This window comes from Cryptotermes secundus, unplaced genomic scaffold (genome assembly GCF_002891405.2).
Source record: "Cryptotermes secundus unplaced genomic scaffold, Csec_1.0 scaffold470, whole genome shotgun sequence".
Taxonomy (NCBI): Eukaryota; Metazoa; Arthropoda; class Insecta; order Blattodea; family Kalotermitidae; genus Cryptotermes; species Cryptotermes secundus.
In genome coordinates, this window is record NW_019739954.1 from 1,044,722 (window position 1) to 1,070,744 (window position 26,023).

At 43.8% G+C, this 26,023-nt stretch overlaps 1 protein-coding gene across 1 annotated transcript in view; it reads left to right on the forward strand.

Annotated features, from left to right (window-relative positions):
• The first annotated feature begins 207 nt into the window (after positions 1-207).
• LOC111872136 (eyes absent homolog 2) overlaps positions 208-26,023 on the forward strand; it is a 539,307-nt gene continuing 513,491 nt past the window's right edge. Inside the window, exons 1-2 of the mRNA XM_023865721.2 lie at positions 208-245; positions 563-744. Of these exons, the coding sequence (XP_023721489.1) occupies positions 574-744 (171 nt within the window). The 5' untranslated portion in view covers positions 208-245; positions 563-573. The remainder of the gene's footprint in view (positions 246-562; positions 745-26,023) is intronic.

Below are 26,023 nucleotides of genomic sequence, written 5' to 3' on the forward strand. Positions count from 1 at the left end.
TATATATATATATATATATTTGTGTATAACTCACAACTCCCATTCTGTGTAAGGGAGCAATATTTATTTGACTGCACGATCCAGGTCAACGCGGTGGAGCAAGGGACCCAGGGATAACAGCATACGAAGAGCTTTGTACATTTCATAACAGATGTCGCGTTGCACTGTTAATATTGTGGTGCCATCTGTAGGGTGTTTTCATAGTTATGATTTGAAATGGGAATGTTGTGCATTGCATGTTGAAGGTAAGGTTATGATACATAAACTGATTATATTTGCATTCATTCTAATGCCATATGTAAAATATTGTGCAGGTTTATGTTGCAGTGTGAAAGAGACGGAGAAAGAGTGACACTTAGCGAAGTCATTTGAAAGATTTATTATAACATAACCTTAGAATAGTTTCCATGCTCTCACAAATGACCACTTTTGAATAATTTTTAAATGAAAATTGTCAGTTGTTTTCATAACTATATTGTACGAAATGTGAAGCACTGTATATATGGGATGTTAGTCCGAATAAGTCTAACCAGAGTACTTAATAAATATGTGTATAATCAAGGTGAATTGTGAATGGGAATGACAAGAGACAGCATGGCACCACGTTGTGACAGTTCACCAGTTCCAACCTATAAATGCCAGAAGAGGAAGCGGCGCTGGGATGTGACACCAGAGGACTTAGAGAGAGAAAAGGAACAACTGCCAAAAAGAAAAGAATGGAGAAAAGTTGCAGCTGCAGAAAGGGTAAGAAATAAATTTGAAACATACAAGTGTGTTTATGAACTTGAAATTACATATTATAAAATGTATATGCATATACCTTGTCTAATCAGTCTCAGAATTTCTTTTAGTTTGAAGTGTTTATGTCTCTCTTAGCCATAACTCTGGTAGGGTTCAAGTATTTATTTGTTCTTAAATATTGCATAACCTCATCAGTTTCTATAATTTTGTGTTACACACCATTAGAGTTTCGTTCTTTCTTGCATAACTTTATCCATCATAGAATTTAAAACTACCAGACCACTAACTGGCTGAAACTTACCTCAGCTACACTATAGATTGGCTGGAGGCTTATCGTTGTTTGGACAGGGAGAGGATTTCTGTCCTCACTAACATATTACCAGAAATCACTGTCATGGTAAATATCAAGAATCTGTAAGATGAACTCGGCTCTTCATCTTACTATTGTTCATGGGGTAAAAATTGTTCACACACATAAGTGCTGCCTAACATCACGGCCATTCTTAACCAAAGGATCTGTGCACAGGAACTTTTCTTTTAGCAAGTAGGAATAAAAGTCTTGCACATTTTTTTTTTCAGATGAGGTCTGGCTAAGATTATTATCACATTGCAAATTGATTAATTCCATTTGCAGATCTCTTGGAGCATTCTCAAGGTCTACAAGGTATAGCAAGTGTCATGTAACTTCAAACAAGGCCAAGAGTAACCTTGAATGCGCAGAAGAAAAATTTCAGACAAGGGGGTTGGTTCGAGGGTGTGAGAAGTGACAGGCGACCAGTGGAAGAACGAGTGTTAAGAAACTCCTCCCACCACAAGCTATGCGCAGAATTTGGCTAGGAATGCAGCACCTCGTTCAAAGTTACGTGACACTGTCTATAAAGGAAACAACAAAAAATCTGGTTCCATACTTCTGAATCCCTGGAAAGTTTCTCAGACTATTTTCTGATTAAAAAGAAAATGGACTTGGAATGATCTTGAATATGCTCAGAAGCAAAATTGTCAAGAGATTTCAACACAGTTTTTAATTGGCTTTTCCTACAGTCAAAGCCTGACTTTGAAAGCCTTAATGTTGACATTCGTATCGGTAATGAGCTTAACTTTACCTTGTTGTTCTTTTGTTATATTTTAGCGTCCTGTTGCACTGATTTAAGTCCATGATTTATTTAATCCGTCTTGCAGTGAGTGAGTTATCTCACTCAAAACAAAGACAGAACACACACACATACCCAGGAAGCCCAACAGTATAACACACGCAGTCGCAGGAGCACGACACAACAAAAGCACAACACACAAGATAATGAAGGAATGCTCCAACAAAGGAGAATGGGCATGACTGACGTAGTGAGGGGTGACGTAGTGATGTGGTATCCTGAACAATTTTAATATTTTTAACGTTTGACAATGTATATGATAGATACATATTTTAGTCATTTTAATGTGTGAACATGGCATGCAATGAACTGGTTTGACGTGGATAAGTAAGCACCTGAAGATGGCATTATTATGCCGAAACATGTAGTGCGAGGGAGAGAAGGAGATAAATGAGTGTATGCACTGCAAGACGGATTAAATAAATCATGGACTTGTTGTTCTTTGTTGAACTTATTCAGATGACCAGTCACATCCACAAGAAATGATAGGATAATTATCCATTCTCCATCATCGAATTCTTCAGCATTTCTTCCCTTCTTTTCCATGAATAATTTGAGATCATTCAACAAATCTGAATATTTTGAAGCAGATCCCTCATTTTACCACCTCACATTAGTATGATAAACTGTTTCCTCATATTCATTCTCTGTTGCTTCCAACAGTTCTTCGAATTCATGATAATTACAGGCACTTTCATTAACAAAGTTCACGGATTTTAACAGTGTCCATATCGTGATTCATTTTCAGACTGTTCACACACAATATCTGTTAATGATGAATACAGCAGAGGCAAAGGAAAAAAGTTATTCCCTTGAATTCTTTAATATTTTTTCTTAATTTTACTGCAACACCGTTATTTTTGCCAGTCATTTCACTGATAAAGCCAACCTTTTTTTTCCCAGAAGCAGCCCAGGTTTGATTGAAAGTGTTACCAGTTGAGAAAAAATTTCATCGGCACCTGTTTTTCCTTTCATACTGATCAGTTCTAAAAACTTCTCCGCTAATTCAAAGTCCTCATTAACACCTCAAATAAAAACAGCAGGCTGTGCACTATCTTTAACATTGCTCTTGTCAGTTGCAATAGAATACTCTACGAAATTTTTGCACTTTTCTGTAAGTTAACACTATATCTTGTCAAGTCATTTGCACGTTCAGGTCACAGGTCAAGTCAAAGTCACATTATGACAGTCACTTGGCCAGCCTGCCTTCTTATAAAACCCCTGTGTACATTCGTGGGATGAGACTTGCAGTTTTGAGAATTGAGAAGGCCGGTAGGTGAGGCCAGGAACATTTCGGGAACCCAGAGAAAGGAGAACGTCTGCCGTTGAAGCCGCTACCAAGCAACGGCTAGTGAAGACTGAGAAAACTTTATGTGTGATGTAGTTACAGTGATCTACAGAGTGTGCAACTCAGTGAAACTGCCGTAGTTATATGTAGTTACGTTCTGTAAGTGTTCAATAAATCCCATTACCAATCCAGACACCGTCTGTAGTCACAGTTACCACGTGACATCTGGTGTCAGAAGTGGGATGACTGGATTAATTTGGATCGCATTGAAGATTACATTAGATACTCGCATCGCCATACTACAAAAATGGAACTAATTATGGAACGCCTGCTGGCCAAGATGCGTTCCAATCAAAAAGAAATGAGGGCCTACATGAAAACCCAGATAGTTGCTGTCGTCTACCGGATGGATTCCCAACATGAGGAGATGATGGCCTTAATGAAGGCTTCTGCAGGAAGGACAGAGGCCAGGATGAAGAGCGGCCAGGAACGAATTGAAGCCGAAATTAAGCCTGACGTGAAAGAAATGAACTCCACAGATTTTGAGGCAAATCCAGGAGAAATAGAGGCCGTAGCCGAGCATCAGAAAGTCCCAAACGAAGAGGCTACAGTGAGACAGTCGAAACATGGGAGAGTCGATCTGGGGACCAGCGACCGGCCCTAGGATACCAGAACCCTCTGAAATGGCAGACCAAGGACAGTGCTGTACAAAGAACCCCCGAAAGGACGGCCGTTTGGGAAGAGATATCAGGCGCAGCCAAACTGAGACAGTGGAATAAGGGACCGAGGCCTGAAACAGTAGCTACGACTGGGAAGCAAGGGAAATGTCAACGAGGCACTGCGACAGACCATGGGGCTGGAGGTAGTCAAGCTAGCGGCCACGTCTTCCGTCAGGATTCGAAAAGTGGGTGTCAGGAAACTATGGAGGAGCCGGCCACAGCCCAAAAGAAAGACGAGACTACTATAACAGCTTAAGAGCCAGAGATGTATGAGCGCCGGACACTCTTGGACGTTTTGCCCTCACCGACCGGAAAAGAAGCCATCGTGGCGCGCCTTAGGCTACTCAAGACCAGCAACATGAAGGACGGAACAGTGTGATACGTAGCCTCATTGCCAAATAATAGCTGTGTAAACAGACGACAGTACAACAGTCGTTGCTAGGGAACAGCTCTGTGGACCCGTTCCTCGGTAGTGAGAGAACACCCAGTAATGAAAGCCGTTTTCTATGCTGTCCCTGCGAGTCGTAGTTAGCCACGAAAAGGGCCTGGGCTTATAACCAGGTCACCCTGTTCCTGGGGGATATGAATACGGGGACTTGGCCCACCAAGTCTGGAGAGTCTCAAATCTGAGAGAGTAAAATGCGGCCAAGAGTTCCGCGGGACACTGACTTGAGAATGACTGCACTGGCGAGGACCAGCAGCAATTGTAAACGACAGACCCATCCTCTCATCAGAGGGGATGTTACATAAGGACTATAACCGCAAGTGTTCAGTTGGAAGGTAAAATTGCTGGTCGCGAGTCTCAAGGGGTTGTCGCGAAGACGAACTGATTGGCGGTAAACCACCAGTCGTAAAGTAATTCTGACTCTGACTGAGGTGAGTTACAATAGCTTCACCGCAGCCCTGCGATTCGTAGAATTCGATGAAAAGGGAACCCGGTGCATGGGGGTATAATTGGGCCACCCTCTATTGGGTGTATAAATACGGAGACCTGGCCCTCCAAGTTGTGGGAATCTAGAATTCAAGATATTAAAATATGATTATGAGTCCCGCGGGACTTGAAATTAAGAGTAACTGTACTGGCGAGGGCCGGCAGCATTTTACTAGGAAGACAAGAAGGAAGTTTAGTTGAGTCAGTTGAGAGTTGCAGTTATAAGAAATGAGAAGGCCGGTAGCTGTGGGCAAGAACAGTTAGGGAACCCAGAGGAAAGGGAACGGACGCCGTTGAAAGCCGATGCCAAGAAACGACTAGTGAAGACTGAAAAGACTTTTATGTGTGTTCTGCTTACAGTAATCTTTGGAGTGTGTAATTCAGGAGACTGGCGTAGTTATTTGTAGTTACATTCTGTAAATGTTCCTTAATTCCGATTACCAGTGCAAACCCCGTCTACAGTCACTCCACCATGTGACAGTATATCTTGATTTTGCTGTGTCTGTGTCTAAAATTTGTTAGGTATGTGTAGGCATTACTGCCGCACGAAGGGCCATACATTTTGTGTCGGTGTGATTGTCCGCTGGTTACTGCTGCTTGTTACATGAAAGCGTTGCTGACTTCAGTTTCTAATTTTGTAATTTTGGAACGGATTATGATAATTCAGTATGATTGGATGGAGTAATGTGGGCACATGCTCGTTGGTAGTTAAATTTATATGCAGGAGGAAATTAATATACATGTTTCTGACTAGTAGAAAACTTTATTAAAATTGCTTAAAATTATTCTTCCGCTTAAGGTTTATTTTCAGGGTCCGTGGCGGAATGGACAAATAGTCGGTGCAGGTATTTCTTTTAGTACATAGGGGCCAGTCTATTGACGTTGGCTTCATTGCAAGGATTTAGTTAGGCAGCGAATTCCCAAATTTCTGTTCTCTTGTGTTGTGTACCATAAGCTTAAACATTTGTATGCTTTAATTCTGTAGTGTTTCATCCTGTTTGTGGTGTCTAGAATTAAAAAGAAGCTTTTCTGTCACATATACAAATGGTTTTATTTCACTCACAACATGTTTCGGCCCAGATAGACCATCATCAGCTGGTACGTGAGAAATATACAAATGATGACGGAATACTATGAAATTACAACGCTAGTGTGCATTTGAAATTTAACTAACAAATTTTCAAATATAAACCAACATTGTAATTTTGTAGAATTCCTTGATGGTCTCTCTGGGCCAAAACGTATTGTGAGTGGTATAAATAAAAAAAATGTTTGCGTGAAAGAGAAACCTCCTCATTTTATTTGCACTTTAATCCACAATAATTATGAAAACCACGTATTTTGTAAGATAGATTTTAATTAAAGGGTATTTTCTTGTTTATAATTTATATTACTGCACAATAGCTTATTTTCTCTATTCATACCAAAAATTATGTGCAGATGTACTTTCCTGAATCTTACATTGTCAGGCTGAGATATTCTAAGGAATTTACTTAATATTTAATTTCATAAATATTAATAAATATAAAGGAAGAATTGCGGTTTCATCGCTGTGAGGATGAACTTGTAAGCTTGTAGCAACGCGTTTGTAGCAGTTCAGGAATAGATCATTTAAAAAGTACTACCTAAAGTTCTTGCCTTTAGTGGGCCTGCAGAGCGGCCTCCGTAGTCTAGAGGTAACGTTCCCACCTCATGACTCGTGGTACGCGGGTTCAAATACCCGGCGGAGGTCGTCGAATTTTTAAGGGCGGAAAAAATCCCTCCTCCGGGAGGGACTTTAAGCTGTGTGTCCCGTGTCGTAACTTTACGGCACGTAAAAGAACCTCATATCCCCAAAGGGGATCACTGAGCCAAATTCCAGGACGTTTCCCGCCCAACAATAGCCCCTAAGGCCTCTGATAGATGGGGGAAGCATTATAGATACCGCTAAGCAAGTGACCGAACTCGCTTGCTCGGCGGGACTGATGGTACGCACCATTTATCGGTAGGGTAAAGAGACTGGTAGAATATCATAGAAGGAAGCACAATAGATCAAACTGGTCGCGGTGCATGGGGAAACCCACCCTCTCTAAATAACTAACTAACTAACTAGTGGGCCTGCAATTATGTGTATAGGATACTGTGCTTGGTGGCTTGCTATTTCGTTCTTTTCAAGGAATCTCAAAGTAAAACAATTACAAATAGCTAAGAATTGCAGGCAAACAATCCAATGAATTATTCAGATGTGGAGGCAGGCCACATTTTGTAATGAAAATAAAATCCATGCGAGGGCAACGTAACATGTACAGGTGGGCCGCATATTTGAGACCTCTGTACTCTGTATATATATTGTGATAGAGACAAGGAAAGCAACCACATCCCAGGTAAAGAACAAAGCCTTGTGTTTCTGTTTAGTGTAATTAATGCTGAGCTGGACTGGGCATGGGTTTCTAGTATAAATGATGTGGAGTATATTAAATAAACCTTGCTTTAATTGCCTGTAGCATGACTATCATGGGCTCAAAATTGATTTGAGAGATGTGGAAGTTGTATGTTGGCAGCAGTAAGTGCTAGAAGGAAATATACAGAGAGGACTGTGGTTGAGGGCTCAGAGCTCACACCGAACTTTAGCTCCAGAAAGAAGAAGCAGAAGAAGAAGGAGGAGGAGGAGAAGCAAGCAGAGAAAAGAGGGGGGAGAAGAGGAAGGAGGAGGAGGAGCAGAGGAAAGAGGGAGGAGAAGGAGAGGAATGAAGAACGGAGAATGAGTAGAAGGAAAATAATGCGTAGGAGGAGGAGAGGAAAGAGGGAAGAGGAGAAGGAAAGGAATGCGTAGGAGAAGAGGAAAGAAGAAGGGAGGAGGAGAAGGAAAAGAATGAGTAGGAGGAGGAGAGGAAAGAAGAAGGAAGGAGGAGAAGGAAAAGAATGCGTAGGAGGAGGAGATGAAGGAATAAGGGAGGAGATGAGGAGGAGGAGGAGGAGGAGGAGGAAGACAGCAATGGGAATCGAACCTGTGGAAATAGTTCTGCACTTCACGTACTGTCAGGAACTCTGCTGTGGACAGTGACAATCTTGGGAGCTGTACTTGCTATGTGCAATAGAGTGTTCCCTGAGGCTGAGAAACATTCGTGTACGCCATAACTTCGTGACTTTTTTAGTCCTCAAGCGAATTATACTGACCGAGCGACCACCGTTTGTCGGCGAAGTTAGTGCCAACTTTTGCTGATAGAGGGTGTCACTTCGTCAGCGCGTGGTCAACGGATTCCCACGGCCGGTAATCTCGGTTTTTTAGACCGGAGCCGCTATTACCTTGAAATAGCTCCTCAGTTATCCTCACGAGGCTGTGTTAACCCCGTTCCAGACTCACTACTTCTCAGAAAATCTGGTAGCGCTGGGAATCGAACCCATAACCTCTGAATCTGTAGCCAGGATTTCTGACCGCTAGACCACAGAGGCGGTCCTAATGAATTTTAGAATATAACTTTCTTTTTATGAAACCAACTAACTGACTCTGTAACCAGCCAAGTGCTGGGTGAAATATGAGGGACTGAAGATGTGATAACTGGTCTAGAAAACCAAAATTAACGGCCTTTGGGGTTCGTTGCGCTGACCACGCGACACTCTCTAACCGCTAAAGTTGGCACTAACTTCGCCAACAAGCGGCGATCGCCCGGACGGTATAGTTTGCTTGCTGACTAAAGCCACGGAGTTTGTTTTTTGTTTTTGAGGATGTGATAATGTGCTGCCTATGCAAAGCTGTTGCATACGTCAGGGAATGTAATGCTTGAGTATGGAGCAGTGGTGGAATGAGGGTTAGCGGGGAAAAGCTGAAGAAACTTGGGAAAAAATTCTCCTCCGGTGCCACTTTGTCCTCCACATCTCATGTGAAGACACCCAGGTTGGAACCGAAGACTCTGCCACTTGAAATACGGCACAGTACAGCTTTGTTGATACTGGTATGGAAGTAATACTTGATTATATAACAGTCAGAGAGCTCTTGAAATTACCGGTGTGCAGATACATGAGCTTGGTATGGCGTGTTTGCTTACGCGTACACAGTGCTGTGAGAGTAATGAAATAAGTAAGAAACTATATTGTCACGTGCATGAGTGACTGTAGACGGGGATTGGATTGGTGACTCCATTTATTGCACACTTTAACACACGACTCGTAACTATAAGTAACTATAACAACCTCACTTAAAGATCACTGTAACTTTAGCACACATAAAGTCTTCTTGGTCTTCACTAGTCGTTTCTTGATAACGGCTCCTAACTTTGTGCTCTACTTACGTCTTTACCAGCTGGCGAATATCCCACAACTGACTCATTCAGAGTCATAGAGTGAGAGTTACTTTACGGCTGGTGGTTTGTCTTGGCGACAAGTCCGTTGAGACCCACGATCAGTATTTTTTTCAACTGAAGCCCTTATGTAACATCCTCTCTAACTAGAGGATGGGTCTGTCGTTTACAGTTGATGCTGGTCCTCGCCAGCACAGCCATTCTCGTACACGAGTCCCACGTGATTGATGACCATATTTTACTGTCTCAGCTTTGAGGCTTCCCCAACCTGGAGGGTCAAGTCCCCGTATTTATATCCCCCAGGAACAGGGTTGCCCGGTTAACCCCCAGGCACTGAGTTCCCTTTTATTTCATAGCTGTCAATCAAGAAGTGAACATTTGTTAGTCTACTTAACTAAGGTATGTTGTTAGAGATGGGATGGGACTACTAATGTCAGGGAAGTTGGCTCTGAAGCTGGAACTTGATGTAACTGAATCAGCACAGTTCGTGATGGGACCGTGTGACTGACGTTGTGAGAAGTGATTGCATAGCAGGAAGGAATTCCGTGATCAACCAAATTCTGATCTGTGAACACATACACGTATGGGTAAAAAATAGTAAAGCTGGTCATGAAATAGGCCATGAAGGCCCGTAGGGTTGTGAGATGTTGAGGCTCCCACATTTTCTACACAGTCGGTTCACAGATGGCGGTGAGTTTGTCAGCCTTACACGCCGGCCGCCCTTTAACCCCAGGAACATTCCTGCGGCTGGAAGGATTAGATCAATTGAAAAATCTAATGACCTCATCGGGAATCGAATCCGCGACCTTATGACTTGTAGCATAGTCCCGTAACCAACTGCGCTACCGCGCGCGCTAAAATCGGTATATGTCGTAAAGAAATACGTTATAAAGGTATTGGATTGAACAGGCTCAGAACAGTCACTGGTGTTTGTGACGAGAGGTAACACCAGTGCACCAAACGTCACGGCTGAATGGTTAACAGTCCTGCTTCATATTTGGGAGGTCCCGGGTTCAGATATATAACCGTAGACCGTCTGTCGTGATTGAGTTTTGGTTAGTTTCCCTTACTTTTCTAGTAAACTGCACTCAGATAATTCACTGAAGTCATTAACTCTTCTGATTTTGAGGGTGCTCTGTTCGAATCTTGGCTGAGACACCGATTATCCTTAGGGTTTTAGTTGTTTTCGTTCTTCTTTCCAGAAACATTGCAGTGTAGTGCCTCAAATTAGGCTCGGCTTCCTCCACATTCTTTCCATTTCATTACTCCTGAGCCATCCGATATTTCAATGCTAGTGACGGCGTCGGTGATTAAAACTAACTTCATGGAGCTGAACCCTTCTGGAGGAGCCGCCAATTCTGCCGCTACTCAACAATTTCCCAGCATTTTATGGAACCCGAAGCTTCATTACCGCTTTCACAAGAGCCCTCCACCGGTCCCTATCCTGAACCAGATCGATCCAGTCCATACCGTCCAATCCTATCTCTCTAAGATCCATTTTTATATTGTCCACCCACCTACGTCTTGGTCTTCCTAGGATCTCTTTCCTTCTGGATTTCCCACCAATATCTTACATGTATATGCATTCCTCTTCTCATTCGTGCTACATGCCCTGCTCACCTCATCCTCCTTGATTTTATCATTCTAATGATACTTGGAGAAGAGTATAAGTTATGAAGCTCCTCATTATGCAGTTTTCTCCAACCTCCTGTCACTTCATCTCTCTTCGGTCCAAATATTCTCCTCAACACCCTGTTCTCAAACACCCTCAGTCTATGTTCCTCCCTTAATTTCAGAGACCAAGTTTCACACCCATACAGAACCACAGGCATACGTACATACTTGTATATTCTAATTTTTGTTTTTAGATAAACGAGAAGACAAAAGCTTCTGGGCCGAATGGCAGCAAGCATTACCCGAGTTCAGTTTGTTCTTAATTTCCTCCTGAATCAGGTTTTGATTTGTTATGGTCGTTCGAAAATATCTGAACTGTGCCACATTTTTCAAAGCATCTGTTAGCTTCTTTATGTCATGATGTTGCCCTGCATTCTGGTGGCGAGACAGCAACATACCTGTATACTTAGTTGTCTCTGTTTTCGATGCTACTGACAACGTCGGTGAATAAGACATAAGTAAATAAAAATGTAGGCCTACGCCACGCGTATTACCTTAAAGTGGAGCATTACAGCTTTCGTCCACATTCCTTGCAAACCACTGTTTACTAATCATCTTATAATTAGACTATATAGGAGGGATATTCGGAAAGTGACTTCCGGTGAGCTGTCAACTAAATGAGCGGCGAGAAAAGTTGTTATATGCAAAAAAAAATACGTACATACTTAAGCTACGTAGTCGCCGCCGGAATTGAGGAACATGTCATATCGGCAAATAAATTGTTGTTATGCCTGTGTCAAAGAAGTCTACCGCCTGTGAGCTCAGCCACGTTTAGACACCTTCCATCAACTCCTCATTACTGAAGCGCTGTGGTCCGAATCAGTTCTTCAGTACGAATACTGATGGTAGTCGCTCTGAGCGAGATCAGAGCCATAAGGAGGGTGGTCAAACAACTCCCAGTTGAAATGCTCCAGCAGTGCTCGAGTACGAGCAGCTGTATGCGGGCGCACTTTGTCACGGAGAGGCACTACACAGTCTGTCAGCATTCCACGCTTTTGTTCTAAATGACCCTGCGTAGTTTTAAACGTTTCCCAATACAAAACGTGGCTGAGTCCACAGGCGGAAGACTTCTTTGACACAGGAAACAAAAATTTATTCCTTGAAACAAGTGCCTCAATTCAGATGCTGACTAGATTGAGAAGTAGCTTAATTATGTACTATTTTTTGTATATAATGTTTTTTTTTCTCATTGCTTGTTTTGTTAATAGTTAACCGGAGGTTACTTTGCGAATATCCCTCGTAATCTGAGCTATTATAATGTTTTTTAATAAACCATAAATAAATAAAATTAGGTAAATGTCGGGACGGTACCTCAAAATAGGCTACGACCACACCCCTTCTCACGTCACGTCCAACTTATGATTTATTAGTCATCCTATCAGTCTATGCTATATACTCGTATACTGGCAATATCGTAAAATAAAGAACAAACCCCAATAAGAATTGAATATGCACGAAGAAATCTTTTTATGACTTTATTATGTTTCAGTATGTATGAAAGTCGAAGTTGCTGGACAACTTCTAGTGAAAGCCCCGTAGGAAATAAAAAAGTGTATACTGTTTAGGCACTGATAGTAAATCATAGACGGATGGTGAGATGTGACCTCCACATAAGGCTTTATTTTTTATTTCGTAAAGAACGCCTAATCCAGGATAATAGACTGTTGGTCGCGATAGATGTGAGTGTGAACTCCTAACACGTTATACCGCTTGTACCACTTTCCCGTGTTAGAATGTTAAACCCACGTAATATGAGGTAAAGGGGCTTATGAAATGCCTGCTCGCTTTATATCTCGTCATCAGGTCTGCTTTCCGCTTTATAGGGTGTTGGCAATGCAGCCTACACCAAGAGTTTCTCATCAGAGGGTCACAGTATATTCAGACACGAAGAGCGGTCAGTAACAGAGTGAGAGTGTTGTTCAAATTCGCAATAGTGCGTGTAATTCGATTTGTAGACTATTATTACCTGACTATTTTTTTTTCAAAACTACTCTGTTCCCATAAGCATAGAAATAATGCATATAAAATTTTAGTCGCAGAACCTAAAGGAAATGTACCTTTTGGAAGATTACATATAGGTTGACGGATAATATTGTGACATGACGCCTGAAAGCCGGAATAGTGGAACCAGAGCGGAAGTCCATTGATATCCAACTGCTTGCCAAACACACTTTCCCGCGACAGGGAACAGACGCGGAAGTCCGTTGATAGGCAACGGTTCGGTAAGCACGTTTCCGTGATACCAGCCAGGCAACAGACATTCTCCATGGTTACCTAGAGACTATATGAGGAGCCGTGCAGAGAAGTACCCGACTCGTAAATCAGGACCAAGTCAGTCACGCAGAAGGGAAAACACTCGTAATCCAGTAAGGAATGGAGCGAGTCTTAGGTAATCATTGATTGTGATTGTAAAGAAGTGCTAATAAATGCAATAATCAAATTCAGAATCCATTATTATTTGTCACGGAGCCCCAGACACGTGACAATATTAAAATTGACCTTAAATATGATGTGGACTGGCTTCATCTGTCCCAAGATACGAGTATAACCCAGTGGTGTACTGCGGGTTGTGTAGTAGGCAAGGAATGTGTTGAATATGTGACTGACTGTTAGCTTCACAAGACGGTCTGTGCTCCACGCACGTAGTCAGTCAGTTAGTTGGTTAGTTAATAGGCCTTTTTTTAAATTCGCTTAGTGGGGGGTGGAGTCCAACTGGGTCCACTCGGCACGGCGGCCACTGATTGGCCTATTATAGCCTGCCCCGGGTGATTATGATGATGGAGAATTTGGTGGAATGAAGATTGGCAGGGGAAACCGAAGTACTCGGAGAAAACCTGCCCCAGCGCCACTTTGTCCATCACAAATACCACTTGACCAGACCCGGGATCGAACGCGGGCCGCCGCGGTGGGAAGTCAGCGATTAACCGCTATGGCACGGCCTAGTTAATAGGCCTTAGTCTTCACAGACTATACCTCCGACCACAATGCAACCTATTTATTTTCTCCTTCTCACTTTCACAACATGTTTCGGCCGTACAAGGCCATCATCAGGTGTTCTTTTGCCAGAAACTGTTTCACTGTGTGGTATATCCCACTTCTATCACACATGAATGCGATATGCCCCAATTTAAAATAATGGACTCTGTTAAAATCAATAAAAGAACAGTAAAGTCTAGTTAAAATTCCCCCCCCCCCCCCAATATTTTGCTTCTCTTTATCCAGACACCATTGTGTAGATTTTCTTTGTTTGGATTACTGAAGCAGTGGCGTGGGAGTCTGTGTGTAGGTAGCTCTCGAAATGTTGACGTAGTTATCGTGTGTGGCCCCTGTCTGTGGTGGTGTTCCGTCCGTAGGTTGCACTGTATAGAATGCAAAAGGCTGCTTAAATACAATATAAGAGGCCTTACATTATCACGTCACTAAAGAGTCCGAGTGAAGGTAACAGAGATTTGAGGGTTTTATGGTGGTGACCTTGAAGAGTACTGTCTTCTTGGATGCGACGCCGTGTAGTCTTTTAGAAGTTCACCGACGTTTCGGAGGAACGCCATGGACTTCTACGAGACTACTCTGCATCACATCCAGGAAGACAGACCTCTTCAGAGCAACAATTTTTAAGGAGCTGTATATTTCGATGCGCGTTTCTTCTACTACTACTACTACTGCTGCTGCTGCTGGTATAGAAATAGTAATAATAGTAGTGGTGGTAGGCTACAGTGGTGATATATTCTCTGGCGATAAGCCGTATCAGTGTGTAGTTCGTGTCAAACGTTTCGGAGGCCGTCTCAATCTCCATCATCAGGGATTGAAGTGATTAGTATCTCGTTTGCACAACGTAAAGAAAAGTTGTACATATCTCCATATTGACACAGCGTGAAAGCACCACATCACGTTGTTGGTGTCGTCATCGATAAATCTGACTAGTTCGGAAGTAGACCGATGTAGGCAAAAATTAAATTCGCCCGGCGACGTCTAGTTTGACCCCCCCCCCAAAAAAAAGTTGTTCCTGTGTTTAACTAATTAAGCATTACGCCATGAAGGCGTATGGGGGAGTGGATGTATAGATCCACGTTTTCTTGACCTCGGCACTAGTTGGAGGTGAGTGGTCAGTTTTACGCCACGGCCTCTTTACCCCCAGTACCCATTGGAGAGGAGGCTGGGTGAGCCTTAGAGTCGGTCTGGATGACATTGGAGAAGAGAAAATTCTTGCCCCTCCTGGGACACGAACTCAGACCCTTCGGTCGTCCGGCCTGTAGCTAGTATACACTCTGTACCAGATTTAATCGAATTTGGAAGTGAATCGTTCGGACGAAAGGACGGCCTTATGCTGTCTTACGCGTTTCGTGTGCCTTTTGCGAAGCAGAAAGCATCAGAAACTGTACGGCGTTTATCTTTTATTTGATATTTGTTTGTGTAAGGACGCTTTCAGTACTACAGTTCAAATTATATGATGGCGAATGGTAGGATGATTAGGATGATTGATGAGTAATAAATTGGGTTGGATGTGAGAGGAAGCAGTCGTGACCTAATGTAAGAGACTATACCGACATTTGCCTGGAGGGACTGAGTAAGACTACGCAGAAACTCAGGGTACAAGTCCATGTTGTTCAGCTGAAAGCTTACTTTGTGAGCAGCTTATACGCTTGACAGACACTATGGGGAGGTCATGTCAAGTTGTGTTTCCTTGTGCTGTGGACTGAAGCGTTAAAAGAGATTATTGCACATAATGAATTGAGAGGAGAAATTATGAATCCTAGCTGTTATAAGCTACGATTAAAGAAAATACGCATAAAACGCCTTAACGGTTGTCACTCTTCATGATCACAATCCCGATTGTGGCGAGATATAAGATCTACTGGCAATGGCAGCATTTCCCGTACCTTGTACAGTACAGCGGTTTATGGTACACGGTACGTGCCTTTGAATCAGTCTCAGTAGAGTCACTATTGTCCTGTTATCCGGTCTCCGGCTGTGTAAGCAGAGGAAGAGGGGACAGTGTAGAAGGCGGAGTGCCCCTGCGCTAAATTAGCCCGTTCGTTACCAAAATGCGGCACATGGCTATTTTCCTATCTATCTATGGCCCTACAGCCCTTTGTTGGGCCTTGACCGCTTTTTCAGTTTCTTGATCTATTACGTAGTCGCAAGGACTTCTTTGACGGGGGATAAGCCCGTCGCAAGGCCGCTACCTGCACACAGCACAGAATAAACACACATTAACATCCATGCCTCATTTCCGATTCGAACCCACAATTCCAGTGTTTGAGCTGGCGAAGACAGTTCATGCCTTAGACAGCGCGGCCACTGCGATCGGCCGCAGCATGCTAAAAATGCCAAGGATGATTGGTGATACATGCAGTTACGCAGAAAATGCCATAAAATTTTCCTCAGATGACCTTCAAGCAGCTATAGCGAAATTTCTTTCTTGGGAGCACGATCGGTATATCACTTAATGCCATCTGTTGACAGATGTGCTGTACTAATTGAGTAACAATAAGCCGACCTCTTTAGCTTCGACAATTTTGACGCGATTATCTTGAGCCGATCTTATCCATATGTTGCGTGCATTATGCTTCTGGCTTTCGCTGGATAGGAGACTTTGTTGGCCCTAAGAACACAGTAGAGAAAAACCTCTTCTATCTGCCTGGAGTTCAACCTGATTATTGGTTGTTGTGTATAGCGACTGAGCTATCCCAATTCTGGGGAAGGGAGGGGTGCGGAAGTTAGGGTGCTGTACCCCGAGAACATTTGCCACATGTCAAGGGGGATAATGAATTAATGTATCTATTAATTCCGACCTTGCCAATATATCTGTTATAATTTATTTGTTTAACGACACCGTATGATCAGAATTGGCAGTCACTTTATCGGAACTAAGTGCAGTGATTATATCTCAGTTACACTTGTGTGACGTCACCACATACGTAGCATATGTCACCGATCCGGCGAAATGATACTCAGCCAGTAGCTGCAGAAATTACTGGGATTCGCCACAACCTCTCTCGGCCTGACCATTCAGTAGTGGGGGCAAATTACCCTCACTTACGTCGAACAAACTGGTTTAGGCAAATATTCGGTAGGTGTCGGTTCGAGTCTTAACCGGAATATCGGCTGTCCTTACTGGGGGTGTCGTGGCTTTCCTCAGACCCTGCCGGAAAATATCAGTACTTCATTTATGTCACGACCGTTTCCTTCCAAAACCTCTCCAGTTCCTCAGTGACGAACACATCCGTCGGTACGTAGTCTCCGTCGCTTAATAACCCACGAAAGGAAACCTGTAACTTATGCTGATATACAGGGTGGTCCCTTTAAAACCGTGACCAAATTGGAGGCATATTTCATATCTCACTGAACATAAATCATAAAGAGAAAGGTAAAGCTGTCCCTGTAACATGCTCTGGAGGCCCACAGGGTTGTGAGACGTCGAGGCTCCCACATTTTCTAAACAATCGGCTCACCGATGATAGCCTTAAGCCGCGGCAGGCCGCCTTTTACTCCCAGAAAGATTCCTGGTACTCATTTCTGTTAGAGGCTGAGTCGACCCCAGGGTCATAGGGCGGCTGTAAGGATTAGGCCAATTAGAAAATCCAATGACCTCATCGGGAATCGAACCCCGCGATGTTCCGGCTTGTAGCATAGTGCCTCAACCAACTACGCTACCAGGTATTCTACTGAATATTACTATCTTCTAGGATATGACTTGTAGACTTGTAGATCGTTACGGATGTTTCGGAGTAATGTCCTGTATCCATCTTCAGAGTGGTCTCTTCAACCTTGAAGATGAAGGCTGTAACGCTTCTCCGAAACGTCGGTAGTCACCGTCATGATAACTACAAATTCCCCATGCCTGAGTGTTCGCGAGACACGCTGGGAGTGTCCTTCTTTGTCCTGCAATGTCCTGAATCGAACCTCTTGACCGCATCTCAAGAGAGACGTGTTACGATTTCCCGCCGTACGCTTTCAGTGCTATTTGTATGCACATAATACTTAAGAAAAGACCAAGAATAAGACAAAGAATGCCAGATCGGCGGTGGCTGCGTGCCTTCTGCAGCCCCTTCGTAAACCATCCTGTCTCCGAAGCACGCTTCCATCATATCTGCCGTTGTGCTCTTCGTAGGAACGTGCAGTTGTCCGGGCGAGGACATTTAAGAAGAACAGAAAAGGAAGAGGACTCAAGAAAGGAGTAGGCGGTAAAGGAAGCAAAGAAATAGTTGAAGGAGGGAGAATTAGGTGAAGACAAAATCGTCCCTCTGTGCCATGAAGACCTATGGGGAAGTGGAGGTGTAGCTCCATAGTTCTTGATCTCAGCACTAGATGAAGGCGAATGGTCAAGCTTCACTGCCCAGGTACGCGTTGGATAGGAGGCTGGGTAGGCTCCAGAGCCGGTCTGGACGTTGTGGAGAAGAGAAAAGGAGGTAGAGATAGAGTTTAAGGAACAATTATTAATGGAGGCGATTGAGGAGAGAAAGAAAGGGAAAATAATGAAAATGAAGAGAAGGCTCTCTCCTGAAAGGTTTAAAGGACTGGCGAGAGCCTTCGATCATTCAGTTGCCCCAGGATTCGATTAAGGGATGTGTGGAATGTGCTCCACACTGGTTCGCAGGGAATGGCACTGCCTTTGGCGCGTTTCCAGTGAGAAGTTGCAGAATAACGCGTCTGTCCGTCTGTCCTCACATAATAGCTCGAAAACCACGGGACGGATTTTCATATCATGTTATGCCTGCACATTCCAGTTGCTACACGGAAACGCACAGACATATCGCTAAATGAATGTTGTGAAGAGAAGTTGTACGGATAATTGTAATACATTTTATGCCCAGTATACTTTCTCCGTAAATTTTCGAGATGATTAAGAAAGATCAAAAGGACCAGAATTTTTAGGTTATGTATACTTTTCCGAATTTCTTTAGTTGTCTAACGCCATGAAGCAGAATCCTTAGGAAGCTCGTAGTTGCTGAGCTAGTCAAACTTTCCCAGCACTATATGGAACCTAAGGGTTCATTACGATGTTACAAGAGCCCGCGAGGAGTCCCCATCTTAAGTCAGATGAATCCAGTCTTCATCCTCCCACCCCATTTCTTTAAAATCCTTTTTAATGTTATCCTATCATTAATGCCTAGGTTTTCCAAGTGGTATCTTGCCTTGGGACTTTCTGACCAAAACTTTGTTCACATTTGTCGTCTCATGCGTGCTACTTTCCCCAGCCATCTTCAGCACCCTATTCTCGAATTCCTTCGGTCCATATTGTTTGTTCCGTTAATGTGAGAGCCTAAGTTTCACACTCATACAAAACAGCAGGCAGAATGTATGCCTTAATTTTCCTGCGATAGCCTGGAGAGCTCAGTCGGTATAGGGGCTGGACGGCCGGTGTTCGATTCCCAGCATGGGCAAGAGATTTTTCTTCTCTACAAAGAGTCTAGACCGGTCCCGGGTACACCTCCCCCCACCCAGCCTCTTATACAATGGATACCGAGAGGGTTTTCCCCGGTGGCAAAGCGGTCGGGGCATGAAGCTGACCACTCACCTCAATCTACTACCGAGTCAAGAATGGTGGAGCTATACCTCCACTCCCACGTACGCCTTCATGGCGTAGTACATAATTAATTAAGAAGAGGGACAACTTTCCCTTTTATGTTTTAGTTTTAACGTAACTGGATAGCAGACGGAAAGAGACGGGACTAGAACCCGCGTTTAATCTCCTCTTAATTTCTTCGTTGAGTACAATTCTCATCTGTTAGTTAACTTGTTTAGCCGAAAGAAGAAACTTAAAGCAATTAAACAACAAACAAGGAACATAGAAAAAGATATTAAGAGATAGGTACATGTAAACAAAGACACGCCTTCAGTGAGATATCGAGTCGAGGAGCTCGTACGCATAGAGGCCAGCACTTTGTAAGTTCATGGCGATGCCTGTCTTGGCTGCTGCATGTTTTCTTTGGAAAGTGTCGGGATTTCGATCTCTGAAAAAGAAATGAAAAAGAAAGGAACAAGAAGAAGAAGCTGTCGATGTATCCATAGCAACGGAAGCCCTGGGCGGGGTTTACTAGATCCAATCCAATCGTGCTCTGTGTAACTTATATTGCAAGGATACAATGGGTGCCTGTCTTGAGACATGGCGTACTGTCGGCCATTGTGGCAAGTGATTTGGAACGCTTTCGTTCTCATCCCCAGACAGCACAAATAAACTTGTTGGTTACAGTGAACACGAATTTTAATGCTAGAATTATGACTTTCCAATGTGTGGAAGCCAGCTTGTACCCATCGTCCTTCGTCTGTTTTTTGAACTATTTTTTGAGAGACTGAACTGTCTTCATCTTCACGTAAAAAGCCTACTTAGTTGCGCCCAATCGATAGAGCTACCCGTATATCCGGATATGGGAACTAGCTGTATTGATTCGGCCAAAGAGAGCAAATTTCTTATGAGGACGGAGACAAGAGTTCTTTCACCGAAACGTCATTTCAAATAAAAATTAGGACGGTGGATATAGAAATGTTCCATTGTCACGAACTTTTAGATTGTATCTACTTGCATGGTTTATCCTTTTAAAGCACTTTAGTTTCTATTATACCTACCACCAGCATTAACATGCTGTGGCTTGCGAACGGTTCTCATAACAAACAGCTATTATTTTCCCATTCAGCGTTAATCATTTGATCTTTTTAAGAGACGCAATGTGCTTTCTGTGATTTTGCCCTGAATTCTGGTGAGGAGACAGCAACGTTTACTTAGTTTTCTCTGCGTTTACTTCTAGACCAACCTCCTTACTATCGTCAGTTACAGTTTCTCTTTGTTTCTTTATTATATATACGTTATCACCCAGTAGATTCACATCATCAACGTAGACCAGCAGCTCATGTCTCCCATTTAGTTTCATTCTCACCTGGTTTTCCTGGACTTCCCTAATAGCATATTCTAAAGCAAAGTTGAAAAGCAGTGGTGATAAAGCATCTCCTTGTTTGACACCATTTTGGAAAGGAAAATTATCAGACAAATGTTTACTTATACGGACTTTACTGTATGTTCCATTTAAACTAAGAGATCCTTTTAAACTATGGCACAGCTCAAATATTTGGGAGCAACGGTAACAAATAAAAATTTGATTCAGGAGGAAATTAAGAGGAGATTGAACTCGGGTAATGCTTGCTACCATTCAGTCCAGAACCTTTTGTCTTCTCGCCTGCTGTCTAAAAAGTAAAAATTAGATATACAGAACTATAATTTTGCCTGTGTTTCTGTATGGGTGTGAAACTTGGTCTCTGACATCAAGGGAGGAATGTAGACTGAGGGTGTTTGAGAACAGGGTGTTGAGGAGAATATTTGGACCGAAGAGAGATGAAGTGACAGGAGGTTGGAGAAAAACTGCATAATGAGGAGCTTCATAACTTGTACTCTTCTCCAAGCATAGTTAGAATGAACAAGTCAAGGAGGATGATATAGGCAGGGCATGTAGCACGAATGGGGAGAAGAGAAATGCATATACATGTATGATATTGGTGGGAAAGCCAGAAGGAAAGATACCACTAGGAAGACCAAAACGTAGGTGGGTGGATAATATTAAAATGGATCATAGAGATATCTGGATTGATCTGGCTCAGGATGGGGACCGGTGGAGGGTTCTTGTGAACACGATGGTGAAACTTCCATAAAACCTTTGGAAGTTCTTGAGTAGATGCGCAACTGGTAGCTTCCAAAGAAGGGCTGAGCTCCATGAAGTTAGTTATGTGTTTTCTGTGAGGCAGATGAAGGCAAACCTGTCCCCTGTGCTTGCTTGAGCGCCACTCAGGAAGAGGCATGGAGTACTGGGGTACAGATTCTTAACCTCGGCACTAGATGGAGGTGAGTGGTCAGTCTTCTTTTCACAGATTTCCTTACAGCTGACTAACTCAGAGTCAAAGTTACTTTACGATTAGCGGGTTACTGCCAATCAGTTCGTCATGGCGATAAAAACCTTGAGACTCACGTCCAGTAATTTTATTTGCCAACTGAACACTTTTGGTTATAGTCCTTACGTAATATCCTCTCTGGCGAGAGGATGGGTCTATCGCTTATAATTGCTGCTGGCCCTCGCCAACGCAGTCATTCTCAGGTCCGAGTCCCGCGCTACTCATTACCACATTCTGCTGTCAAATATTTTCGGACAGACTGACACACATAACGCAGGTAATAGGCACATTTATGTTAATTTTTCGTTATGAACGCGCTAAAGAAAAGACATCAACATGGCTATGTTCTACATTGTACTGTCTTCTTCCTGGTTCCACAAGTCATTTTTATTTCATAACTTTCTTAGTTATTTCCAGTACTCCGTGGCCTGTAGTCCGCAAGCGAAATATACCGACCGAGCGACCGCCACGTGTTGGCGAATTTAGTGCCAACTTTAGCCGATAGAGGGTGTCGCGTGGTCAGCGCAACGATCCCCACAGCCGTTAATTTCGTTTTTCTAAACCGGAGCCGCTACTTTTCCATTCAAGTAGCTCCTCAGTTATCCTCACGATGCTGAGTGGACCCCGTTCCAGATTCACTACTTCTGAGGATATCTGGTAACGCCAGGAATCGAACCCGGGACCTCTGTATCTGTAGCCAGGAACTGTGACCACTAGACCACAGAAGCGGTCCATTTCCAGTACTGTTGTCTATACTGTCAATCGACGTGAGGTTTTGTGTACCTCAGCCTCTTCTCCGTTCCAGCACACTAAAGGTTAACACTTCTACGAGTTCACCATCAAGATTTCTGGCTAAGTGTCCAGCCCATCCCAGTCGACACCTTAATTTTTTCATCACGATCATTTTACAGTTATTGTATCGGTTTCTTCATCAGCGGTTTTATTCCCCCCCATAAATTCCACATAAGGCATTCTTTCAAAGACCAATAATTCCTTCATTCGTAAGTGGCTCTACGGCCCTTTGTTGGGCCCTGGCTGCTTCTCTTTTTCAGTTTCGTTATCCTGTACACAGCCGGTAGGACTCCTTGGAAAGGATCAGCTAGTCGTAAGACCGCTACCTACACACAGAATATCACAGACACACTATAAACACACACAAACATCCATGCCTCGAATCGGATTCGAACCCATGACCCCAGTTTTCGAACGGGCAAAGACAGTTCATGCCTTAGAAAGCACAGCAACCGTGCTTTTTCAAAGACTGATACGTTTCTTAACAGTGGTCAGGATTACCTGTGCACTGTTGGCATTAAATTAAACGTCGACATACATACATAGCGTATGGAACCTTTATTTACTTATTAAGTAAACATAAAACCCGGCCGCGCCATAGCTCAAGCGGTTAGTCTCTGGCTTCCCACCGCAGCGGCCCGGGTTCGATCCCGGGTCTGGTCAAGTGAGATTTGTGGTGGACAAAGTGGCGCTGGGGCAGGTTTTCTCCGAGTACTTCGCTTTCCCCTGCCAATCTTCATTCCACCAATTGCTCCACAGTCACCCTCACCTATCATCTGGGGCTGGTACAATAGGCCAGAAGTGGCAGGATCTTTCAAATCTTTCTCTTTTTTTTTTTTTTCCAGTGGCTCTTCCAGCACATTCTGGGCCCAGGCCTCTTATTTAGTTCCGTAATCGTTTTTTACAGACGGTAGGACTCCGCGAGCGAGTGATCAGCTCGTCGCAAACCGCTGCCCAAACACAGAATAAACGCATACACACTCCAAACATCCATGCCCTGAGTGAGATTCGAACCCACGATCTCAGCGTCCGGGGCGCGAAGATGGTTCGTGCCTTAGACAGCGCGGCTACTGTGACCGGCTTCAATGTCACTTTTGAAGGGTGTACTAATCATATTAATTTTGCATAATTCACGTAAAATTAATGTAATGTTCCCTTTTTACGATTGGACGCTCCTGAAGATGGGTGCATATGCCTGAAACATGTCGAGCTTTGTGATTACTGGATACACGAGATTGTGGTTTTATGTTGATTTGCTAATAAGTTGCCCTATATAAGGGTCCAGCTTTTTGAAGGTTCTGGGTCCTCACCCAGCCTTATATCCAATGGGTGGCGAGGGTAAAGCGGCCAGGGCGTGGAGCTACCTACTCACCTTAATCTAGTGCCGAGGTCAAGAATGGTGGAACTGTATACCTGCGCTCCCCCGTATGTCGTCATGACATAGTGCCCAGTTAATTACGCACAGGAACAGTTTTACTTTACGTTACAAGCTTTCTGAATCATGCAGCAGGACGTGTTTGTAGCGAGACCAACTGACGGAACAACTGGATTCAGTTTTGCAGCTTTTTCTTCTGAACGCACTAAAATATTTTGACATTATGATGCTCTCTGCTTTCGCTGTAAGGTAAAGAGGCCAAATTGTCCCTGTGCTTAACGAATTAAGCACTCCGCCATGAAGACGGAGTGGATGTATAGATACATGTTTTCATTACCTCGGTACTAGCTGGAGGTGAGTGGTCAGCTTCACCCCCGGGGAAAGAGCCCCCGGTACAGATTGTATAGGAGGTTGGACGGACCCCAGAGCAGGTCTGGACAACATGGAGAAGTGAAAATTCTTGACCCTACTGGGACTCGAACTCCAACACCTCGGTCGTCCAGCCTGTAGCCAGTCACTATACCGACTGAGTTATCTACCGGGGGTAAATCTTAAGCTGACCACTCAACTCAATCTAGTGCCCAGGTCAAGAATGGTGGAGCTGTACCTCCACTCCCCCATGTGTCATCATGGCATACTGCTGAATTAATTGCCTTGCTTTACAAGCTTTTTGAATCATGCACCAGGACTTGTTTGTAGGGAGGCCGACAGACGGAACTATTAGATGCAGTTTTGCGGCTTTTCCTTATGAACATTCCAAAATCTTTGTGGCGTCACGATGGGCTCAACTTTCGCTGTAAGCTGTGATAATCACAAATGAGTACACCCATGATCAGATGCCACAGATACGGCCTGCTTCTCTGCTTTCTGTCGGATAATGTTGAGAGAAGATTTGGCACCGTGTAGATGTGGTGTTAACCGACGTTTCGGAGGAACATATCGCCTCCATCTTCAGAGTAGAAGAAAAATAAGAAAATCCGCAAGCGAAGATACAGCGAGAACCGGTGCAAGCAAAGTTGAGAGAGTTCAGAAAACCAGTCCTTGTCGAGTTGTATGCATCAGTTTGTTGTTGACTGAACTTGGACAAGCGACTTAAGTCGTTGTTGCTGTTCACGGCTGCCCCGCCCCCATGCTGATATAGCTACCAGAGGGATGGGGGTGCTGGGGGCTGTCGTCGGATCAGGTAACACCCGGGCTCTCATCACAGAACTGTTATTTCACTGGATCAGTGGTATATGTCACAGCATCTGTATCCTTTCAGTGGTGCGTAATTTCCACTGTACCGATTCGCTGAAACATGAGTGAAAATTGGGCAGACATAGAAGCTTGAGTTGGTATAGTGACTGGCCACGGGCTGGAAGACTGAGGATTTGGTGTTCTGGCAGGAAAAAGCGTCCCGGTCGGCCCTGAGGCCCACCCTGCCTCCTACGCGATGTTTCCCTTGGGGTAAAGTGTCAGGAGCGTGAAGCTGACTAGTCATATCCATGAAGTGCCGAAGTTAAGAATGGTGGAGCTCTACCTCCACCTCATTCGTCTTCATGAAGAGGTATTTAATTAAGCACAGGGAAGACTTTACCTTTACCATAAGAGACCGACGGCTTCGTGCAGCAGTTTCATATCATCCAAGGCAAGTGCAGTGCTCACTAGGCCGTGTATTGAGGGGGGTGAAGCATGAAATTAATCTAAATAACACTTCCAGTCGCAGTTCTCACCTCCTGACTTCGTATTCAAGAGATCACCGGTTTATATTCCGGCACAGCCGTCGGATATCCTGACTGAGGTTTCTGAGGTTTTCCTCAGCGTCCAGGCAAATGCCGGTATAATTCGTAAAATAAGATCATGGCCCTTTCCTGCCTTACAAGGTAAAGAAAAAGTAAAGCTATCCCTGTAACAGTCTGTGGAGGCTCATAGGTTCTGAGACGTCGAGGCTCCTACATTTTCTAGACAGTCGGCTCACAGATGACGGTGAGATTGTCAGCCTAACGCGCCGGCCGACCTGAAGATTCTTGGTACTCATTTCTGTTGGAGGCTGAATCGACCCCAGGGGCATAGTGCGGTTGGAAGGATTAGGTCAATTGAAAAACCCGATATCGAGAATGGAACCCGCGACCTTCCGGCTTGTAGTATAGTGTCAACCAACTACGCTACCGCGTGCCCACCCTTTCGAACATATTCTTTCCAGTTCATTATTCACTTT